A 23875-nucleotide genomic window follows, 5' to 3' on the forward strand; every position below is an offset into this window, starting at 1 on the left:
GTGGATTTACAAAGAGCTGAATGAGATCCAAAGTCTTTTAGGATATGTCAACAAATCAAATTGAAAACACAGCTATTCCAACAAGGGATCTGTATGTACTTACATACTGCATATTGATATACCTACCATGTAAGAATTGGGTTTAGTTAACATAGTTAGGAAACTCTTCATTTAAGTTTTATTTGCTTCTCCCTTTTGAAAACAGCTTACTATTTTCTTTTTTTCTTTTATGGGCCACCAAATTACATGTGACCAAATGTACCTATTTAGTGAAAATGGGTTCCATTAGTATGTAATCTTATCCTTGCATTGTTTTCTTCTGAAGAAAAATAATGGAGAACAGGTGGTGATGCTTAGCATCAGGCTCCTGTTTCTAGAATTACAATCTACTGGGAGCCACCAGCAATCTCTGAAAGCTGTCATAAGCGCTCAGGAACTAGTATGATCCAGAGCACACCCAACACATTAAAGCATCTTTTTGAAAATTTAAGTAGGTGTGACAGGAGAAAACTGGCTGAATGGCACAGGGATTCTAACGTGTCCCTGCAAAGGGTCGTGATTTCCTTCTGCATCCCACAATAAATAACTCAAGCTGGCTTCCATTTCCACAGCAGAAATTAGACATTTAAAAAATGCAAATAGGTACCATATGCACTATAAACCTTTCTGGTTTAGCGTTCAAAATGTAGCCACATTCCTGTTGTTGGAAAATATGGGATTTAAATTCTACTAGAAGAACATTAAAAAGCTGTTCCTTTACACTTACTTATTCTTTTTTCAGTGCCACAAAAAAACCAGCAGTGTTGATAAATATCTCCTTGATCTAGTTTGAAAATCTACTGATGTCACACTGCACAAAAAGTTTTACCCAGTGAGTCACAACACCGCATGTCAAATGGACATTTCCTTGTTTTATCATCCCATCCTTACCTTACCTAGTAGGAAGGTGTTTAGAAATAATTCCATGCAACTGACAACTGTGTTTCCCAACGCGTGCTCATGATGAACGAGAGGTGGAAACACCACCAGCTAACAGACCTATACAAGCAAACAAGCATTACAGCAGTGTTTTCAAACTGAGCTCCAATGCTGAGGAGTAGGACAAAGACAATACGTATTTGCATGGCAATTTCAGCTGACATACAATTTTACAAAACCAGACATCGCAGGCTGGCTGATATCCCTAACTACTGTTCTGTGTCAGATATGCCAAGATACACACTTACATGAGGAAATAGTTAATGCAGGTTTGTTTTGTGGCATTGTAGTTCAAGAACGATAGGAATTAAAAGGAAATATTTGCAAGTTATTTGCAAAGTTATTTGCAAAGATAGTTATTTGAAAAGTTACTTGCAAGGCTAGATTTTCTGTTGGTGGAAATTGGCAATCTCCCACTGATTTCCACAAGAATATGTCAGGTTGCACCAAGTAGTTAGACTCTACTTCACATTCCAGATTTCTTGCCTAGCTATATGAAAGCAATGTTACATTTATTATTAACTGTGGTTATTTCTTTTGGAAGACCTGGTCACAGTCAAAGCAGTCCCTGCAAGTTGAAATCAGTTGACACTAGGCTAACTTCAACAGGCTTTGGGGCAGAGTATATATATATTTCAGCCATCTTCCGTCTCACCTGTATTAGCTTTCCTCTAAAACAGGAGGCAGTGTGATGACCTGCAATTCTACAGAAATCATATTCTGATTCAACAGTGCTCAGGAAATTCTTTTACTGCTTCTGGTTTTCCTCAAAGTCTTAATGCAGAGAGAATGCCCTGTTCTCCAACGAGTCCCATGTGTCTCTCCACTTGAAGCCCTGTGGCTACGACAAAAGAAAATTAAAAGGTGCCCATTGCTTTGAAGATAGTGCAGAAGGAACTTCACCTTACAGAATCAAGACAAGCCCAGCCCGCAAAACTGGGAGAGATGGCAAGACAAAAGTATTAGGGGAAAGAGAATGGCAAACATTATTTTTTCTTCTTGGCATCGCGCTCACAACAAAGTTTCCAAGATGAAAAGCACAACTGTTGCAACAAGTTTTTTTTTAACCTAAGGAACACTAGTTTTTGTGCTACAAAAACTCTTAGTCTTAATTAGTCTTTCCCCCTGAAATCAGGTTGCTGAAGTAAGGCATTATGTTAAATTGTTCCATGAGATCCATCTAGAACCAGCTGGTTTCTGAATTTCCTTAATATGGTAAATATTTCCTGCCAGTTATCACTCCTGTTAATCCAGCTAAAGTAATTCAAATCTCTTCTAGCATATGCATCACCAGCAAAATTCTTGACCAAAAGAATTTTGGTGATGAGTGGACCACAAAAAGTGCACAGCCTGATCCCAGGAAAGGTTTCATCTCCAACAGATAAAATCATCCTCATCCTGTTTGTGAACTGACCAAATTTAAACACCAGAAAACAATACACATGAAAGCGCATTATGCCATTTTAAAGAAACCTGTTTCACAATAATTTAATTCCAAACTTCAAACTTATCTTCAAAAGATATTTAGAAAAGGAAATTTGCTATGCTTTGAGCAGTGAATAAGACTTAATAATGAAAACTAGAATCGTGAATAATTTAGTTTTGAAGAGACCTAATTTCTAGGAGGTTTTTCCCTCTAAGAAGAATGGAAGGTTTTGTGTCTTTAGCAAACCTTCTTGAGAAAACATTTATGACATTTGTCCTTTTCCTGGTACTAGAGATTGCAAAAGCATTTCTAATAACATCAGAGTATTGGTAAAAAACAGAAAATTAACTACATCTTTCCTGCTTAATCCACATACTGTAGAGTCTTAGTATCTATTATGCATATGTCTGCAGGTATATAAGTCAGATACAATGTAAAAAATAATACACAGGTCCAAATTAGGATACGCTATTACAGTGAGAAAGCCAGAGACATTCTCCGTACTATACCATCCCTAAAATTACGTCCTTGGGCTAAAATCCTGAAAGGATTTTAAAAGTAGAAACGCTTTAATTACCTTCTGAAAATCTTTTTCCACAGCCTGACTGAACACTTGCAAAGTCAATTGCAGCACAAATTCACCTTAGCCTGGAGCACAAAGATTTTGGATTTAGCTCTTACAAATATAACAAACTTAGAAGTATTGTATTGCTGAAATTTCCTTTCAATTCTAAGGACTTGCACAGGTGGAACAGAGTCAGTGCAACTCAGGGAGAATGAGGTTTTCCAAGTTATTATAGCTTAGAGTGATTTTTCTTTTCAGAAAAAGAACCTTGGATTTCACATACGCATGGCTGCTTGAAGAGGCAGCAGAGTTATAACACTGCATTTTAATAGGTTAACTGGCCATTAAGCCCCTACACTACTTTCCTTTCCTCCACGCTTGGATAACATACTACCGCTACTACTACTACTAACCTTAGCTCCATGGTAGAAGCGAATTCTTTCCCTCGCGAAAGGAGACTATAAAGGCAATAACGATGAATTTAACCAAAGAACAACCATGTTAGAACAAAAGATAATCAGGGAACTGAATGCCTGGTTTTCCCAAAAGTCTCATTTTGTGCTCTATTTTTGTTGCCTTCCAGACATAATGATTTTACCATCTTTCTTCAAAGAACAAAAAGCTTCATTCTCAAAATGATGTGTTGCCAGATGAATCTGTCCTGAATTGTATCATCCTGAACTAGCTGGGAGACGGCACACATACATGAATTGTATATATTACATGAGGGATAGCATTCATGGTACCGTGATTTCAACAGTTCGCTGATAAACAAACCGTTTACTTTTTGCCCAGATTGCACTTCTCCATAAGTAGAACATTAGTACCTTGTGGCAACACACTTGGTAGACAAACTGCATTGCCCTGCATTTGACACAGTTGTTCACCCTTCTCAGTTTGTAAAATCTGGATCCAATTTTCAAATGAAAGATCACTTTGCTGAACATTTATTTTTCCTGTGGAATTACTTTACCAATGTTTGGTGAATAGGCTCTTTTCAACCTTGGGGGTTATTTACTTAGATTTTTATTCTCTTCAAAATGTTGGTGGAAAATGTTTGTCTGCTGGAGGGGCACCACATGCTTCTGATCTGAAGGCTGACTGACTTCTACTGCCTAAAAAGCAACAAGTCAGCAAGTACAAATACAGACGGGAGGTTAAATGATTGTTAAGTATCTAAATGAACTGGGAATTACAGCCCCAGTTTCAAAAGTCTGTTAGATGAGTTGAGTTCCAGTCTAATTCAGAGTCCTGGGAACTTAGATTTCTATACACTCAAGAGTTTCTAAACTGAACAATATAATATCGCAAAGAGATGGATGAGCGAGCGTGAAAGCCGAGAAGGATGGAAAATGAATACAGCAGTAACCTGCCGGTTCAAGAGCAAATGCAGGTTCCCAAAGCAAATACTCTCCCTATCTGCAATGAATTGTGATATTCTTCTGCTTAGAATATGTACAAATTGTGAATACAGCACATTTTTTTCATTGAAGGATTAAAAAGAAAAAAGCAGCTTTTTATTCCAAGAATTTTTATGGGAAAATGGAACAGTCCCAGTGAAATCTTGCAGTTTCCATTACATTTTTTTCTGCTTCCTTTTAAGCACTAAAAGCACTCACTACGTTCTGATGTTTCCAGGAATTCTGGAACCAGAATACTTTGTCAAAAAATGGAGTTCCAAAAGTAGAAAATATGTTAGGTATGCATCTTTTTAAAACAAATATTTCTAAGGCAAGTTTAGAAAAACTACTGTTTAAAGGCATATTGATTTAAACAATATCATTTTCAACCTGTGTAATTCCTATTAAACTTTGTAACATTTAACACCATTCTGTATTAATTTCATCTGTGTCTGTCTTCTCTGAAAATACTCTACTTCCTATTGTGTAAATGTTGGGATTTAAGTTATCATTTTCCAAATGTTTTGAGTTCCTTAAAATATCTTATAGTTATTTCAGAGAGGAGCGTTTCCTCATCATGGGGAAATTCAGATGGCAGACAATGACAAATTTTTGGAATCGATGCCATAAAAGTTTAGCATAACTGATGACTCAGCAGACCAGACATTAGATTAAAAATGATAGGCTTCCACTCATGGGTGAATCAAAGGAGGGTTTTTAAAATTTTTTTTAATACTAACAATATTCATTAAATCAGGGCTGGTAACTAGAGACTGCAACTAGGGGGAGCGGCAGAGGGAACACAGTATTTTTAGACTGTGCAGATTCCCACTTTTGTGTGATGCAGAAGGAGATCTGGTGAAAGTGGGGCAAGACACCCCTCCAGCACTTGTAACACTGTGACTTTTATTTAGGCTCCCTAAAATCTCTGGCCAAATAGATTTGAAAGATAAAGTAAGAGATTCTTGGGTTTGACTGTAATCCTGGGTTGCTCCTTCTCGTCAGCTGTCTGTATCTATTTGTAGATGGAGCCAACCAACCCGGTACTTCCCTGGCGTGAGAGTAGTTTCCACCAAACCTATAGCAACTTTGGAAAAGTTAGACTTTTCAGAAAGCTGCAAGGTCATTCTAACAGCAGAAGTGATAAATATAATTTGCACTAGTAAAGCGTTCTATTAATGCATCACTGACATACAGAGTATATTTAAAGAAGAAAAATCTCACGTTTGTCTTCCTGAGTTGCTTATTTTCATCAGCTTAGAAAACACTTCACCAAAAGGCAGGAGAAAGTATTGACTCCTTCTGCCATAAGCTCGTGAGGAAGTGACACTTACTCTGGTGTTGGGTCCAAGTTTGATGACCTTGTCTACAGCAAACTCTGCCTTCAAAGATAACTGTGTATACAGAACGGCTGAGAGATCCGAGCAGAAAAAAGAAGGTTGATCCTGAAGGCAAATTTAAGTCAATTCACTGAGTTATACAGAATTTACCATAGAAGCTCCCTACAAAATTACAGGATGTATTCATGAAGTTTCTATAAAGCATGAAGATACTCAGCCCTATGTATAATGATAATTTGGGAGGGAAGAACTTGCCCATGAGCACAAAGGAGCTTGAGGATGTAACAAAAGAAAGCAAAAAGAGCCCCCAAAACCTAAAACCTTCATTCTGAGTGATGAATGACTTGAAAATCTGACCCTTTTGTGAAAGTATTTACTTCCGTACCTAACTAAATGGTAGCAAAATTCTTTGAAAAGTCTCCCCTGACTCGTGCATGCTACATACTTTGTAAATCTGTCCTAAGCGTCTTTGTCTACTTCTTCGTTTTTCCATTTCCTTTTCATTGTAGTCATGTTTTCCATCCGCTGCAGCAATCTCTTTGGAATATTTAACATGTAGTCTAGAAGTCTCTCTGGATAACAAACCCACACTGAAGTTCATGGGAGTATTCACACTGATTTCAGCGAGCTTTGGAGAGGATATGAAAATCAGTGCCCACTGTCATAGACCCAAACATCAAGCCCGGCAAAGTATTTAAATATTTGCCTGACTAATATTTATATATGCACATCCTAACGGAGATAAACAAGACAACATGAATGCTTACATTGAACCACATATGCTTAAGTTTCCTGATAAATTGAGGTAACAAGCTGGGTTATTTATGATACTGATAACATACAAATTTATATTGATTTATTATGTTGATAAAAATAATAAATTATTGATAAACTACGTAACTACATAAAAGTTGCCATAATGTATCAGAGCAAAGTGGTCAGGCCAGTGTCCTGCTAGTCGCAAATACTCCAAGGAGTAAGAAAATAGGCAAGTACAGAAGGATTCCTCCCAGATACATTCTCCCAGCTTCAGCCAACAGCAGCTTAGACACATCTGAAGCTAGAAGTTTTACCACTGTGTTTAGTACCTACCAGTGCAATCTCTCATCTCGGCGTCTGTCTCATCTCTGTTTGAGCAGTTCCATGTGGCTCCCACAGCATCATGTGGCAATGAGCTATACAATATGAAAAAGCAGTTCCTGGCTGCCTAATAATTTCACACTGTCTGCTCTTGGCTCTTCTTCTAGGGCAAATTCTGACTGATTGCTCCCCACTCACCTTTTCCTCACCCTTCATTATTTTATATATCTCTATCCTGTTCTCCCATGTGCATCCCTCTTCCAAACTGGGGTGTTCTGTCCTATTTAATTTCTCCTTTGCTAAAACAGTTCTGCTGCTCTGATCATCCCTGCTGTCCTCCTCCCTCATCTAATCCTGACTGCTTCTATAGCCTTTAACAGTTGTTCAGCACCATTAACTTAGATGTAGTGTAAAAATGCCCTCTGTTTTGTTCTCCCTTCCTGATATTTCGCCTTTTTTTTTTAATATTTAATTTTTGTCTCTGCTGCTGCTTCAGCATCAACTGATAGCTAAAGTGACTCTAATTTAGAAGTTATCACTGTATGTGCCTAACTGCCATCACATTATGCCATGTACATTGCTTTATACCTATAGAAATGGAATTTTACCTGCGGGGTTTATTTCTCAGACGTTCAGTATACTGACATCTACTGCAACTCTTTGTGGTCCATTTAAGTTCTTACTGTTCTGAATACATTTCATTAAAAACTTCAGTGCTTCACTAATCCCCCGTTTTCCAGACAATTTACCAATAAGTTGAATGGCATCAGCGTCTAAAAGTTTTGTGTGAAACTGCTTACAGCCTCCCTGCGTTGTGAAAGCTGGCCATTTAGTCCTACTTATTTTTTCCCTGTCTACTGATCAGTTATTAGTTATTCTAATCAGTTATGAAATGGGTTATCCTTTGGCAATTCTGTTTCTTTAAAGTTTTTGTACTTGCTATAGCTCCGTTCGCACAAGTATTTGAAGAGCAGTGGTAAATTACTTGCCAGAAATGGTGTCGTTTGATTTTGATCTGTCATTAGCCTGGTAAGAGAATGCTGTTTTGAAACATTAACCTTAATATTATCTTTACAAATATGATTGAGGTTGAGTATTAAGAGAGTGTTTTGTGAAGCAGGCTGGAAGGAAGAAGGAAGCCTCAGCCTCACACGTGTTATCAGGACAGGACAGCATTTGAGGTTTTCTGTTCTGGAAAATATTCAGGTGAAACATACTGTGAAAATAAACTTTAGAAGAAGCAAATGTTCACAAACTGTCTTCTAGTAGCTACCATTTAAACTAATTTCCTGCCAATAGGGTCATTTAGGACAGAAGGTGATCAAAAGTAAAAGCAGTGTGAAATTTTACTAGCAAGTGGTCAAAGCATACAAGCACAGAGAGTTCCAGTGAAGTCACCAGCACCAGGAGCAGCAGAGCTCCCCATCCTGTGGTAACACAGACACGTGTTGTACTACTGACAGCGCACGAACCGTGGTCATGGCTGGTCTTGTCTGCTCCTGCTACTTCAGCAGCACGGATCACCCTGGCTGAAATTCAGCCCTGTGCCACCTAAGCAGCCCTTCAAGCCCTCCAGCTGGTATCTCACAGAAACTGGTTTGCCCTTCAGTCAACGGGTAAAACTCAAATTTAAAGTGCTACATCAACAAGTCTTGCATTTAAAACAAACAAACAAACAAACCCACAAAAAACCAAAACAAAAACCCCCCAAAACCCCAAACAACCCACCCACACACACACATACATATACACAAACTCTCCAACCTGCGACCCAACTACTGACCAACAGCCAGAAGGAGCACTGGAAGTCAAACCAGGGAAAGAGAGGAAATCAAATCCAGAAACTGTCAGTTTCTGTTGTGCAATCTGTTTTCACAGAATCAGCTAAATCTGAATTAGTGAATTCCACTTCAGCTTTTGCTCCTACCGCCGCTATATCCACGGTATTTGGGAAATGACTTAGACATGTCTCTGGAGAACAGCATGGGTCCGGTGTTTGCAAAAGGCCGAAGTCAATACGTTCATGTGTCAGATACATGTGCCAGGGTAGCCGTCCCAGCTGCACAACACATGATGTGTCAACTGCTTTACATAGGGTGGGTCAGGAAGAGGCTCATTAAAGAGAAACACTACAGCTCTGCTTGCAACATCTCTGCATCCTTGTCCAGTTTTACATCGAAAAAAAATTACACTGCTTTAAGAAAAAGGTTACTCTGGATGGAGACCAAAACCTGTACAGAAGGGCCAGAGGAGCTGTGTCTGGTACATTAGATACAGATCCATCACCTATCTTTCATATCATTATTTCATCATTGAGGGGACAACATAAATTATACTGATTTATCTTTTTCTGTAATAATAATTACAACAAATTATTCCGATGACCAAATTCTGACTGTCTTACATAGGCAATGAAAGACAAGAGAGCTCCTTCTCGCTGAGCACGCTTTGCAGCGCGGGAGTCTCAGCCGGATGATTTCCTCTGAGCCGAATTTCTCTTCTGTGTGGAAAAGGCCACAACCCTGCTCCCTAAAGGCATGCAGAAACTAATTCCCACTGAAAACATTCAGGGAGTTAGGTACATAAACGCCCTTCAAATTTGTCCTATCTATAAACAGGGCCTAACCTTTGAGATGGCTTTCTGCACAGAAGTGTGTTGCACCTCTTGGATAAGACGGGCAATGAGACAGCAGGTTTTGCAGAGTAGGGAGCCGAAGCGTGGCATTGCTGGGCAGCATGAGCTTGTGTCTGTGGCCACATTTTTTGGGTGCATCTGCTGGGAAACAGTGCTGGAGGGGAGCAAGTTACGTCACTTCTTTGGGAACTGAATTGCCACCACCATTACGGACGTTCCCCTCGCTGGACCTGAAAGCTGTTCCTGAACAAGTGCAGATATCATCACGTGGCTGTTATAGAAGATAACGGGTTTTGTCTCATTTTCCCCACCCTTGACCCTTCCGTTCTGACCCTTTAGCTGTAAAATAGGCTTCAGTCCCACCAAATTCAAGAGTGACAACTGCACCCCAGACCTGGAACTCATACACCGCTATCATACCTGTTCATACCACATACACACTGGCTTCTGCTCATCTAAAACCTTTAAAGCAGTGTTAAGACAGCGTTATCCTACTCTTCGTCTGTTTGTTCCTATCGGAGGGGGATTTTGTGGGTAACTCACTGAGACAAGAGCCGGAAAGGGGATACCCCCTCCAGTGTCGAATGCTATCTCGGCTAGCCGGGCCTGTCTGTGGTACCCGCCTGCTCAGAAAAACGAAAGATTTTCACAGGGCTAATCCCCGTTACACAGACAATCTGCAGCCCATTTGCTATTCCTTTTTGGCTTTATTTTTAACAGGGCCTTAAAACATATTTTGCCTTAAAACGACAACATTCTTTTCTGCCCTCTTTGTTCATGGGGCTTTGTGTGCTCATAAACAGTTTAAGAGTTCCCTTCACACCTGTGGTGCACATGTGTGCCTGTAATAAAGACTCTCTTATCTATCCTTCCCTGATAACTTAAGAGGACAGTGTTTAAGAAAAGGCACCATCCTTGCGACTGTGATGAACAAACCCAACCCCGAATCCCACACCTACAGCAGTGACTGTAAGGTCAGCATGCCTGGGGAAGGCTCATTAGAAATCTGCTTTCCCAGAGACTGAGGGGCGTCTCTAGTTTTGCTCTCTGATATTTAAACCCTCCATAACCTAAGTCCATTGAAGTGCACCAATAAAAGAAATTCCCACTTGGATTTTAAATGAACATCTTCTGCCTCCATCAGGCATCTCCACGCATGAAGGTCTTTAAACATTTTACAAATGTTTTTTAATGAAGCCATCCAAAATCCCTGTCAAGCACAGGGCCAAATACGTGCTTCCCAGTTTGGCAAATCAGAAAAGCAAGCGGGGAAAAACTAAACATGAAACTTTGACTTTTAAGCTCATTCTGCCAACCACCCGGTAACTGTCCCCATCCAGCGGTCCATCCAGGTGTTTCTTCTACACTTCCAGTGAAATCCAAAGATAAAAAAAGCTCTTGCGTTTTCAATAATAATAACAACAATAATAATAATGCCTTTTAGTTTATAATTTATCTCTCTCTACCACTGTTGTTTAGATAATTAAACCAAGATTTTCATATGCATATAGACAAACATGTAAGCTAAGAAAGCCTGAGTTCCTACATCTGAAATCCTTCGAAAATTTTGCAGTACCTAGCACATTTTATACATTTGTGCAATACCAAAACTTAGAACCTCCTATTTCCCACGTAATAAAAGATGCATCTTCTTTCCGATTCTAGTCGCTTCTCTAGAGAAATGAAGGGACAGTCTTCCTTATCCTCCCTACTGGCCCCAAAGGTGCAGCAGGGAGGCTGAGGGGAAGGCAAGCAGACCTGCGGACTCCTTTCCAGCTGGCAAACCCTGCTCAAAGAGATAAGGAAGCAGCCTGTACCATCCCAAGGCTTTGCTCCATCCTTCCTTGACCTCCCTGGACTCCGTGTTGCTTACTTGGAAAATCATGCCAAAAACGCTTCCCAATTAGCATAATCTGAGCTATGCTAAAGCTATGCTGCTACTCAAAAACAGCTTGCTCAGAAAATGCCCCCCCGGAGACTTGTTTACCCAGCGGGGAGCAGATGAGCACGCATTAGACTGCAGTGCCGTGACTTCTCTTTTCGGCTGCCTCGTGCTGGTTATACTCTGCTCGCACTGACATCACTGGCCAGGCCCCGGCGCCGAGGTCTCAGTGGAAGGAAAACCCTAAGTCAGCCTAACCACAGGACAGTTTGGGATGGGCAAGACTTTCCCGGTCTCCTTCAGCTTAAACGCTGGTGCAAAGTCTGAGAGAAATTTCCCTCCACAGAGAAAACCTTAATCTTCTGGTTAGACAACACCACACGCTACAGTTTGATACTTAATAAATTGTCACGAAGCTATAATACAAGTATTCACTTGGTCACTTATCCTTTTAGCAATAAAAAACAATCGGGACTGAAGTTCGGTTGCAATTTGTTGCAGCTGCTGTGGCAAGGACCCCCTCAGAAAGTAATTTCCAGAGGATTCTTCTTGTTAAAAAGCCATTTCCTTGGCGAGGAGTGGGATGTCTGGAAGATAGCAACGAGGACAAAACCAAGCACAGAAGTTTACAAGCATTCCAGAAGAGCATTTTTAAAACCCTGTATTTATTTAAACAATTACAAAAACATTTTATGCAGCGAAGCAGTTTAGCCCCTCCACCAAAATATGAAGTAGACTTTTCAGCCTAACTTTTGACAGGCAGTTTTCCTCATTACCCCTAAGATGACACGTGAGGCAGCATCAACGCTTGGCTCCACCCTGGAGAAGGTGTGGAGAGAGGATGGCAACCTCCTGGTTTCCTGGTCCTTCCACGGCTCCCAGGATTTCCATTCTTCAGTTCTGACCCACACCCACTCTCCCTCCCCACCACAGGAGCTGGTTGAACTACTTGGTTATGAATAATAGACATTGCAAATTTAGCTTTGTTGGGAGTAACAGGAACTGAGAGGGTCTGGAAGAACAACTTCCAGTCTCGCTGGGCAACCCCATAGTGTTCAGCTCACACATTATGGCATGTGGTTGGTTATGTGGGTCAGATGGTATTATTATTACTACCTGAGTGGATGACAAACTGAAATTTAAGAATAACGAGTCTGGTAAAACTTTCAGGCTATGCTAAATACATGAAACAGTCTTCACATTTACTTGGTGGCTCTCATCATCCCAGGGAGTTAATAAGAATCCCCCCGCAAAGAGAAGACTAGTGATGCCAGGCTGTTTATCTCTGTAAACACTCATGAATTTATCATCAGATAACACACCAGCCATGCCACCTTCTCTAGCCTGCCAAATGGTCACCCTGTTCCCTGGTGCGAACACAGGACAGTAGCCAGCTTTTTCTTCCCTTCTGCTTCTTCCATTATTATTATCCCTTCATGTTACTCACCATATGGTCTCTCTCTACGTAAAAGCTATATGTTAACTATTTAATTACAATTTGTAACTCTTTCTTTGGTAAGGAATGCCGTTGCCCTGTCTGCCTCTAAAAGAGGAAACGGCCATTTGACATCTCCTCTCTCCTTCCCTCCCGACTGAAGAACGACAGGGGAGATGATGTTTGAAAAAGAAAGTAAGTATCCACCCAGTACTCGTCCTACCAAAGAGGAGAAGTAGGAGACTCACAGCTCAGTCTCTGTGTCCTGGACAACCTAATGCCCCACAAGACAGAGAGAAACACAAACTTATCTTTTTTAAGATAGGAAACAGGATCCTGAGTCTCCCAGGAAATTCACAAAGAACTGGATGGGAGGCAGGCTCTGCTCTCTCGTTTTCAAGCCAAAAGAGAAGAAACAGAGAAATACGGCCAGTTCTGCAGTCTGTGCTAGCCCTGCCAGGTCAGGCCAACAGAAGCTTCATTTGGCCATTTTTCACTCAGCTGCTACTGAAGACACACTGCAAAGACAAACTGTCTGCCAAGCCCAAGGCTCCCTAACACCACCTCTTGCTTGCAGCTCTGTGTCATATTGGACAGAGGTTCTTCTCCTTTTAAACCCATGCTCTATAAAAACTCACCCTGAACAGAGACCATATAAGCCAACGCACCTCTCTGTTATACTCCACGCAAACACACCCACGGTAAGAAAATCAGGGAAAGCAGTCAGGCCCACCAGTAAATCTAGCCATAAGAGTGGGTGGCAGGTGGAGTCTTCCTTAGAACTTCCAGCGTTGGGAAGCCCAAAATCTATTTTCAGTAGTGACTTCGGAAAACAACCTAAGCTGTTTGAGATGGGACCCAGGCCCCAATTAAACACAGGACCTGGATTTCTATGGCTTCTTTTGAGTTGATATGAATACTTGACACTGGCCATCCAGAGTACCGTGGCTGTACTTCATGAAATACTAGAATTTTGCTGTAAAAAAAAAAAAAACACACTAAAAGGAGGGGAGAAAGTCATACGAAAGCAAAAAGGTTAAATACAAGATGGTAGCACATCTATCAGTACTTTTTTTTTTGTCACAGTCTAAATCTTCCTGATACTTCTGAAAATGAATTGAACTAAGTTAATGCCAACTAGATTAGTTAGGCTTAGCATTTTGCATTTGTTAGTGGCGTTACCATACGGTTCTTTCCCCCGCTTCCAGAGACCTTGTTTTACAGCAAAGTGTCCAGCTTTAGAATATTTGCAGGCTGTCAAGAAGAGGTGCACCATTTTCTGTAGGAACACACAGCAAAAGAAACAATTCTGGAAGCTACCCTGCTCTGTGCAAAAGGCAAAATACAGGTGCTCTTCCCCCATCAGATGCATTACTTTCCCTGATGCCATTCTAGTTAAGAATGAGATGCCAAGAATGAAAGTTTCCTGCTGCAACATAAACATATTCTGTTTGCAATTCCTTTTAAGAGATCTCCGCTTCAGGCATTTCAGACTTGCAGGGAAGAGATCACACTGACAGCGAGTCACTGATTCACTCAACGAAAGCTGCCAAAACGCATAGAACTGAACCCTGTCCTCTCATTCACTGGACCGATAAATATGCTTCTAAAAGCATGCACAGCCTGGTTCACACTTACATGATGCACAGAGAATGAGGCAGAGGGCTTGCAGAGTGAAGCAACACCTCATTCCCGAGCATGTGCAGAACAGTCCACCTTCGCTTACTGCTAAAAATGCTAAACCAGTGCCATTTGCACTACATATGTGCAGCATGCATGCCTCCAAGATTCATTACTGTGCATATGAAAACTCAATCGTATCAAAGCTTAGCTTTAAGAAAGTCCCAAGGGGCTAAACCGTGTGCTTATGCGCTTTGAGGGGGAAAAAAACAACGACTCTCAAACTTTTTTTTTTTTTTTGGTAGCATTGCCCCGGTCTTTCTTTTAGTAAGAACAAAATAGCTGCTAAATGAGTGAACCCCACGTTCCCACTGTGTGTTTATAGCCATTCATTTTCATAACTCACGTTCTGTTTATGTGAACACAAATGTATAAATCGTAGATGGATTTAGGGCCGATCCCAAGAAAACTGTAACTAAGATGAACAAACCCCATTATTTTATTTGAAAACTGCTGTGCTTTGGTCATTTAGTATGACCATATGTATCCTTTTACACCACCTCTCTCTCTCTCATGCTACTTTCTGTAGCTCATTCTACAGCAAAGGATTCTGCAATGAGCTTGGAAGTATCACAAATTCACCTATTTTCACATTTCATTGCAATTTGAAAATTGCTTTGTGTTCATGAAATTTTCCATTAAAATAAATCTGCCCTTCAATCAAAACAGGAAAAATTATACTGAAAAGAAGTGATGGTTTGGGGACACGTATGGTCATTGCACATCCTATGCTTGATCAAAAAAGAAGAGATGAACGTTCGTGTTCTCTAGCAAAAATAGAGACTTCTGCAGGCAAAATTAATTTTTAAAAAGAAACAAAACAAACCTTCTGATCTTCTTGGCTTTTGTATGGGCCTTTCACATCCATGGATATGAAGCTCATAGAAGCTGGTTTCAACCTAAATGTACCAGAAACACAGCCTAGACCATAGCACTGAAAGACAAGGATTTCCAAAGAATTATCCTCACTTCTCTTAAAAAAAAAAAAAAAACTAAATACACTTGGAGTTTTACCGATGCAGGAAAAGCAGAGAGACAGCTTCTGGTTTTCTTCCCTATTTCTGTAGTGTCATACAAACTTCAGCTCCTCAAATCTATCTACGACTAACGACTGCAGTGCTGACACCAACACAAAGCTCCCCAGCACCGTGGTGGGACGTGGTGACAAGCCGTGTGCCAACGCTGGGCCAAGTGAGGGCTGCCAGTTCCACGTGCGGCCCATGGCACCCTGACTCTTGCCAGCCATGACCAGTGTGTGCATGTGGGGGTGGCATGAGCTTGGCAGGGACTTCTGCAAGCCCAAGCAGGAAGGGAAGGTCTCTGCTTTGAAGGTCTTCTCCAAATTAACATTTTTACATATATATAAAACTTGTTTGGCTATACTTAAAAAAATTCTCAAATACACAAAACCTGAAGAGGAAGGAAATGCTCAAAAAAAAAAAAAACAGAAGCAGGAGCTTCATGGGACTCCTCCTTTGCAGAGTTAAATTCCTCCTAAACGACATTTCCAGGGTGAGGCATTTGTAAGTACAACTGTAAAAGGACCAAAGGCTCAACTGACAAACCATGAGATATGAAGTGCTTGCAAGATACATCCGGTGTTGAGATAATTAAAGTCAAAATTAAACTTGTGCTATATTTGCATCTGCAAAGCATCAGTTAATCAAACATAATGAGTTAATCAGACTCATTTTTCTGAGGGCAAAATGTAATCATGCTTCGTCATCTTTTGTGTTGTCCTTAGACTCTGACAGACTTTCCAGACAGAAACTAACTCCTCCTAAGTACTTGCACACTCGATAGCACATCAGAGTCCTGGAAGTCTTCTAGGCATTGTTGCAATATTAATAGGAAATAGTTGTAGTAAAGCCACTTTATAGGAGTTTTGCTCTACATTAAGAAGTCAAATAATAATAACAACAAATTGAAGGTGACACCAGGCATGACCCAGGAAGGAGATAATACTCTGCATCCCATTTTTGCAATCAAGAGACAAGCCACTGTGCTATTTAGCAAGGCTGCTGCCAGTAAACCAGTATGTCTCCCAGATTCCTAACAGCAAACAGCAAGAGCAAAGAATACATTCTCTGGTGACCGCTGCAGACTTAGCAATTCTGTATTTATTTTTTTATTAAAAAAAAAAAATAAGCTGTTGCTGGATGTAATTTCTAGGTATTGTAATTAATTTATTTTTAATCCCATGGAGAAATAATTTATACTGTCTTGGTTGCTAGCTATTCAAGATATTGTGGTTACATTTTTGGTGTCTTTGGTACATTTTATTGTAACATTCTCAGGGCACTGCAGTCAATTACTACATTTCATGCTGTTTTACTTGCTACAAAGCATCATCCAAGCATTTTCTAGCAAGTTCTTGTGGGTAACTACGTCCTGTTCAAGAAACACATGCACATCCATGCGCTGACAGGTATGAGATCAGTGTCAACTTAGCCATTTGGATTAATGCCTTTTTGGTTTGGCTTCTGTGGTCTCAAGCCTCTTAGCTCAAGCTGTGATAGAGTTTAAAAAAAATACTTTTTTAAAATTAAACCAAGTACATTTGGAATACAAAGGCTTAGCTGATATTAGTCTATTGTGCCTCTGAAGTGTTAAAACTTGTCCCAGCTTTTCACTCACTCCTCTCTCTCTTTTTCCAGACCTCATTATCTCTTATTCAGCCCCACAGTTGTGCCAGTCCCCTCTCTTGGCTGTCCCAGTTCTTCCCTTCGTTACTGCCGCTGCCGTCGCGCGCGTGGGGGAAGCGGGAGGGCTAGTCCCAGCGGGAAGCACAAACCCAACCAGCTACGCAGCAGCAAAGGGAACGAGACACACAACTTGCTGGGGAAAAGAGCTGAAAGAATGGCTTTTGGCCGGGACTTGGAAAGGGCAGAAGATAATAGCGCCCTATAAAGAAGGAAAACGGCTGGAAATAAAGCTTGGTAGGTCTCAGCCTACCAGATCATTAAAGGCAGCTGAGTGCGAAGGAGTGCAAACCCCAGCACTGACAGACGGGACGAGCCTCAGAGGAGAGAGGGGACTATAACCCAGAGGCAAGAAGTCAAAAAGATGGTGAAGTGAATTAAAGAGGCTACAGAGCCATCATCCAGGTATCTATTGAACAGCTACGCCTTTCAATCACAGCTGTGATACATGGGATTCTCCCTTTCGAGTTGCATCCCCATAGTTCAGCGAGAGCGCTCACACAGGAGAGCTTGCCCTAACACAGTGGAAGCTGTATCTAACATGCAGAAAAATTAATCCAACATCGTTGTTCACTGGCTTTTTTCATTTACGACTCTATTCACTGTATTGTATTTATTTAGAGAGGCGATATGTCCAGAACGATTTCCGAGAGATGCTGCAGTTCGGAGGTGTTAGCTGTTCCTAGAAGCCATTGCTCTAAATCAAGTTTTGAAAGGAAATTGATGGCAGACAGTATATAGTACTGCCCTCCCCAGAAGTAACGTAGTTTAACATGCACTGTACGACCCTATTTCTGAGCGTATTTTTCCCTTGTGCAAATGCTGTAGATACTTTCTGATTCTCTGTGAAATTGGGAAAACATTAACAGTTTGCAGAAAGGGGAAAACAGGAGTGACAGTGAAGAACAGTGAAGACAGTGAAATCTCCCCAATTTAGCACGTCAGTGCTTCTCATTCTCTGTTGATCCAAGGCAGTAAAGGGAATAAGAACAGAAAATAAATAATATTCCTCAGAAAGACATAAAAACGTAAGTCTTACTAAAATCCACATTTGCCCCGCCAGTCCCTCCAGCAAGCCGGATCAGCTTGCTTTGCTCATGTGAGCATTTTCATTAATTTGAACTGGAACTTTGCCTGACAAAGGAGTGCGGGATCTTCCCTTTCTGGGCAGAAGCACTGTAACTACCAGCTGAAATACATCAACACTCCAGATAAGCCATGAACTATTGTATCTGTTGATTTATTGCTGATTAAAGACTCCCAAGTTGCTCCTAGTCCTGAGAATTAACATAATTGAAAATGTTACCTTAATATATTAAAGAAATGTTCTGAAAGTGCATTAGTCTACCAAGCTGAACAAGTAAATAGGCTGCTGGCTGATGCTCCTTTCATCAGTTTTGGTGAGAGTTCTCCGATTTCCACTATGTGCATCTGCAGAGTTGAAGGCACAGCTTAGAGCTGTCACAACTGCAACAGCAAAATCCTATTTATTTTCCTTTAAGCTGCATATCGTTGGTCCTTACTAAGCTATTTCCTAGTTGTAAACAAGACACTCAACTCACCATTTAATGTTACCGAGATATAAAAGGTACTGCTACTTTTGACACATTATAAATTCCACTAATGCAGGAGATTGTTTTAGAAAGAAAAGCACAGGCCTGTTCTCTTAGCAAATGACATGCAAAACTTCAGCACGAACTCCCATAATCTAAACAAATCAAGTACTAACCTAATAAGAGAGTACTCTCAAAAAAATTGTGAAAATGTCATGTCTTAATTGGTTGAGATGTTTGACACCGCTGTTAAAAAATGCAGCAGCTTATCAACCCAGCAACTGGAAGTATCACCAAAGAGAAAGCATTATCACAAAAGTAACTTCTTTTTTTCTTTTCTTCTTTTTACTGCAATTCTGTGTTAATTGTGTTGCTTCAGGCAGATGGCCGAAAGTAACATCTACAATTATTGGTAGCAAATCTGAGTCATTTTCACAGACTACATCAGCATGAGACCACGCAGGAGCCGGGGACGGAGTCCCAGGGAGAGAGGGTGAAATCAGCCCCGACGGCCCTTGACGGGAGGTCAAGCGTTGCTCCCTTGGAGCCAAAGTCACTGATTCTCCAGGGGTCGTTGCTTGTGCTACAAACAGGATATCTTAACATGTGTGCCACCTCTTCTACTATTACAGACGCTTACAGTGTTGTCTCTGACTTGAAGTGTACCTTGTGAGTTCATGCCAGTAACTAGGAGTCCCCAGCAAACAATCCAGGTTGGCAAGTAAGGGGCAAATCTTGCAAATGCAACTGGTGGGCAGTGCAACTTGTTGTCCAGGAACTGGGTGAACTGATACTGAATGTGATCAATCATTCCCAGCATTGCGCTGAATACACATCGAAGTGCTAAGGATGTTGTATGTAGGGAAAGGTGGCAAGACTTCCCCAAAAGGCAAAAATTATATATCATGTTTGGGGCTGCACAGCACAGCCCCACAACTACCCGCACTGAAACTCGTGAGACTGAGATTACACTCAAGTGGGAAAACAGGTCCTATACACCGACTTTTTGTGAATACACAGAAAACAAAAGAAAACCCAAGGAGAACATATAAGACAGCGTATCATGCTCCTGTATTTCCTCAAGGTGATTTAACATAGTAATTATTACAATGTGCACTAGGAAAGAGCACAGTACTTTAGTAATATGAAACTTCAGCACAGCATCTGTTACTAAACTTTGCTCAGAGGTAAGGAGAGGCGACCAAATTCTGGGTAAATTATAAAGCAATTGAGTGGCTAGGGAAAGAAAGCTTGGAGGAGTTTAAAAACAAATTTCTCACACGCAAAAACCAAAACTACGACCACTGTTATTACGCCTGCACACAAAACCAAATGATAACATTCAATTACTAGGAAGCTGATGTAAAACACTTCAGCAAATTCAGTGGATTGCTTGAATTTGCAGCTTCTCTGCTGCTTTAAGGAAAACGTAGGCAAGATACAGACCCTCCAGGCACTGAGTATTTTGCCTCTTTAGTGCTGAATGTTGGCAGCTCCCTTGCTGCTACACTGTTTGCTGCTTATGAAAAGCAGCTGTATTTGGAGATACTAATAATACCCAATAGTATAAAATCTATATTTTCTGAAGAAGTCTACCTCCTTCAACACCACAATGCTCAACATTCATACCATCCAAGTTGAGACTTGATAGGGAAGTAGAGGACTGATGGCTTAAAGTGCTGCTTTATAGTTTACCACAAAGATAGTCGAGTGAAGATAATTTTCTATCAGACTTCCAAGTTTCCAAGCAGGGTAGAGAGAAAAGAAGACTGCATAAGCAAGTCAGGGTCTTTTTTTCATGAAGTTTCTATAACCTATTCTTTCTTCCTTATACTCAAACTTCATGTTCAGGGTTGTTACTCCCTGCTTATCTCAACTGGACATAACCAAACAAAACTTCCACAACCACTGGAGCATATTCTGGACAAGAAACCTAGAATTTATTTTCTGTCATATTAAGCAAATGAATGTGCCTTAAACTATACCACTGGGACAGCATGCTTTCTTATTCTCACCATAGAGAAAGACATCAGAGATCAACCTTCTAGGTGCGATTTTTAGAACCAAGCTTGTTTCACCACTGTAAACACAGTTTTCGTTTCATGCTCAAATCTTCCTCACCTATTCAAATTCAATTAATTTAGTGTCCTGGGAGTTAACAAGAAATTTCTTCCTTTAATTCTAGCAACCTTTTGAAGGGGTCAGACAAAGAAATGCTGAGATTAGGGTTTTTTTGGTTACTTTTTCTTCCATCAGTGATTAATAGTAAAGAGAAAAACAAAAGGTTTAAAACCTCCCAACTCCCACGTGCACAGTTCTTAACACCAATTACGAGATGATATTGTCCCAGACAACCCCGATGAAGGAAATTAATTAGCTTAACACAGTAAAGCTTTGAAAACACTGCGAGGGCAGGACTAGCAATTATTTCTATACAGCACGCAGACGGACAGACACTCGAGCAATGAAGCGATGTCCTACCTCTCCTTGCCGGTGATAGTGCTTGGGAGGTTTTCCCATCTGCTCTAGCATTTTGCCCTTCTTACTGCTAGCAAGCGTCAGTCCCTGGTGGATGCCTGCAGATCTGTTGGTTGCCTGAGTTGGAGCCTCCCCCATCAGGGTGGACTTGATGGAGTTCACCTTGGAGCTGGAGCTGTCTAGCTGGGAGCTCTCCACGATCAGGACCGCGGCTAGTAAGAGGAGACAGCAGGAGCACTTATTCCACATCAGCACGATCATCTCCCCTCCCCCCAAAAGGACTATCTTTCTTTTTCTTTTCTTTTTTTTTTTTTTTTTAAGGCAAGGAAAACAAAAGAGAGAGAAAAAAAGTTTTTAAAAATATCTCCCAAAGTTGTTAACAAAGCAATGGATTTCAATGCCACACACTCAAGGAACTGCTGTTCTGAGAGGCACGGGAGAAAAACAATTAAAAAAGAATCCCCTAGGTAAAAAACGTGTCAAGTCTATTGGCACTGAGGAACTATCAGGTCTGTGAAGTGATGGCTTTTTCCTCCAGGTCCTCGAGAAGTCCAGGCAGTTCTTTGGTGACTGAGAGCAATAAGCTACGAGGCAACCGCGCTCAGGGCAGCTCCCACCAGCGCGGTCACCAGCACGTTTGCTTAAGCTTCAGAGGAAGAGTGAGTGAGTGAGTGAGTGAGTTACTTCCCCCCACTCCTCCTCTCTCGCTGCACAAGCCAGCAGAGAGGAAACTCAAACCAGATCCAATCCAAGCAGCACCGGCAAAAGCTGGGCTTAGCTTTCTTTCACTCTCTCTCTCCCTCTCTTTACTTTTTACTCCCCTCCTCCTTTTGCTGTCTTTTGCCTCAGCCGCCGCAGCCAGCAGGAGTGAAAGCGCCCGGTCTCCTCCTCCTCCTCCTCCTCTTCCTCCAGCCCGGCCGGTGCGGGGCGAGGGGCTCCGGGCATCCGGCGGGCGGGGCGGGCAGGGCAGGGGGAGCCCGGGGCTGGCCCCCACCCGCGGCGGGACACGGGCAGAGGGGCAGGCCCCCGCGGGCGGGCTTCCTGCGCTGCTCCCCCTCGCACTCGGGGGCCTCCGGCGGCCCCTCGCTGCCCCCCCAAGTTTTACAGCCGCCGGCAGCGGGTGTCCCTTCCCCCCGTCCCCAGCCCTGGGCCGGCGCCGGGGCTGCGCGTCCCTCCACACGCCGGCAGCGACTCTCGCCCCCTCCGTCCCGCCGCCCGGCTCCCACCTCTCCAGAGGCCGCGCTCTCCCCAGCCTGCCGGGGACCCCCTCTCTCTGGCCGGGGTCTGCCGGGGGCGCACGGCCGCGCACAGCCCCGGCCACGCGTGCCACGCTCTCGGCCGCACCTCGCTGCCGCTCCGCCGTCCCGCCCGGAGGTGGAGGTTGCGTCCCGCCGAAGGGGCCGGGTGCCGGCAGGCTGCGGGCTGCCCGAAGCGCGCTGCCGAGCGGAAGCGTGTGTCGAGGTGCGCCAGCTCCCCGAAAGCTCAGAAGCGCAAGGCACGTTAGCCCCGCAGTGCTGTGAAAGCACGGGGCTGGCACGCACATCCTGCCAAATCGGACGCCTGAGCCCCCGAAGCCCACCGCCGAGGTACAGAGCGCGTCCAGCCGCGAACGGTGCGCTGCGCTATTCCTAAACGTGGCACCTCTCAGTGCCACTGGGCCGCTAGCAACCCGAGAGGCTTACGTCTTCTCAATTTCCTTGCCATGAGCACACATCCGATTGCTGCGAAACATCCAGGTGCTGCTAACTACACCCACGCTCTCCAAGACACTTGCATCTCCCTGCCGCAGCACCAAACCCACTGGATTTCAGAAAAAGGAAGGTAAACAGGGACACAGAGCACAAAATTAGCAGAACTGGGGTAAACCCAGCTCTTCTCTTTTCCCCGTTACCTGCAAAAGATTTGGTGCAGAGAACATCACCATGGGGCACTGCAGTGGAGCAGCTACAAGCCCTTGTCTTTCCCCTGGACATGCGAAAGTGGGGTGGAGGGAACAAAAGAGGGTGAGAGGAGCAGCCCTTTTGCTGTCCCACATGTTCATGTACGAACGCTACCATGTCTGGGAGCAGTACAGAGAAATGCCGTGTTTTCCTTCTCCTGAGGGGTCCCTCCTCTAACCTATCAATCCTTTCCAGTTACTTTACCTCTTTACACGGCAGAAGGGGTGAAGAAGACATGCACACCTGAAATTTCATTTCTTCTAAATTAACAGCTGTGTAAAAGGAAGGTGCCAAGGCAAGAAATACCAGGGAGGAGCAGGGCACTCTTTTAGTCCCCAGCACTCCTGCTCCCAGTGAGCAGAAACCCTCCTAGGGGCATAGGAGCTCTCTGCAGGCAATACTCCATGGACCACACTGCCTTGGGTAAGTTTTTTTAAATATTGTCTATTTATCAACATGTGACTGCTAGCAGTGTGTCCTAATGTTAGGGCTTGTATTGTATTTTACAGAGCATCTTGTAATGAGTAGATTAACTTAAATCCTTTTCCATAGCTCAAACCTTAGAATCATTTGGGAGGATTTAATCCCATCTCACAGGGAAGGTTGTTGCTTTTTTTTTTTTTTTTTAAGGTAGCAACTGAAATGACGTATCAACCCCCAAGACTGGATTATAAACCGTTCTACAGAGTATGGCATTTGCCCTGACTCAGGCTTCAGATGAGCTCCCATTTACTGGTTTTGAAGTTGGAAGCAGTTTTATTAGCACTTGGTTTCAGAAAAT

At 42.4% G+C, this 23875-nt stretch overlaps 1 protein-coding gene and 1 long non-coding RNA gene across 3 annotated transcripts in view; both read right to left on the minus strand.

Moving 5' to 3' along the window:
• The window catches only part of DKK2 (dickkopf Wnt signaling pathway inhibitor 2), a 45862-nt gene extending 23119 nt beyond the window's left edge, over positions 1–22743 (minus strand). The window contains exons 1-2 of one of the 2 annotated variants that reach the window (XM_075500691.1): positions 22499–22743; positions 21158–21366 (exon numbers count right to left, since the gene is read on the minus strand). In XM_075500691.1, coding sequence (XP_075356806.1) covers positions 21158–21366; positions 22499–22697 — 408 coding nt within the window. In that variant the 5' untranslated portion in view covers positions 22698–22743. Of the gene's footprint in view, positions 1–21157; positions 21803–22498 lie in introns of those variants that run through there. The other variant, XM_075500693.1, reaches the window with a different exon arrangement.
• On the minus strand, positions 2981–5804 carry LOC142408710 (uncharacterized). Its single transcript, XR_012775386.1, has 3 exons — positions 5704–5804; positions 3943–4084; positions 2981–3052 (listed from the first exon to the last, which is right to left on the minus strand). It is a non-coding gene; the product is annotated as an uncharacterized LOC142408710 (long non-coding RNA).
• Positions 22744–23875: the final 1132 nt, after the last annotated feature.

This window comes from Mycteria americana, chromosome 4, assembly GCF_035582795.1.
Source record: "Mycteria americana isolate JAX WOST 10 ecotype Jacksonville Zoo and Gardens chromosome 4, USCA_MyAme_1.0, whole genome shotgun sequence".
Classification (NCBI taxonomy): domain Eukaryota; kingdom Metazoa; phylum Chordata; class Aves; order Ciconiiformes; family Ciconiidae; genus Mycteria; species Mycteria americana.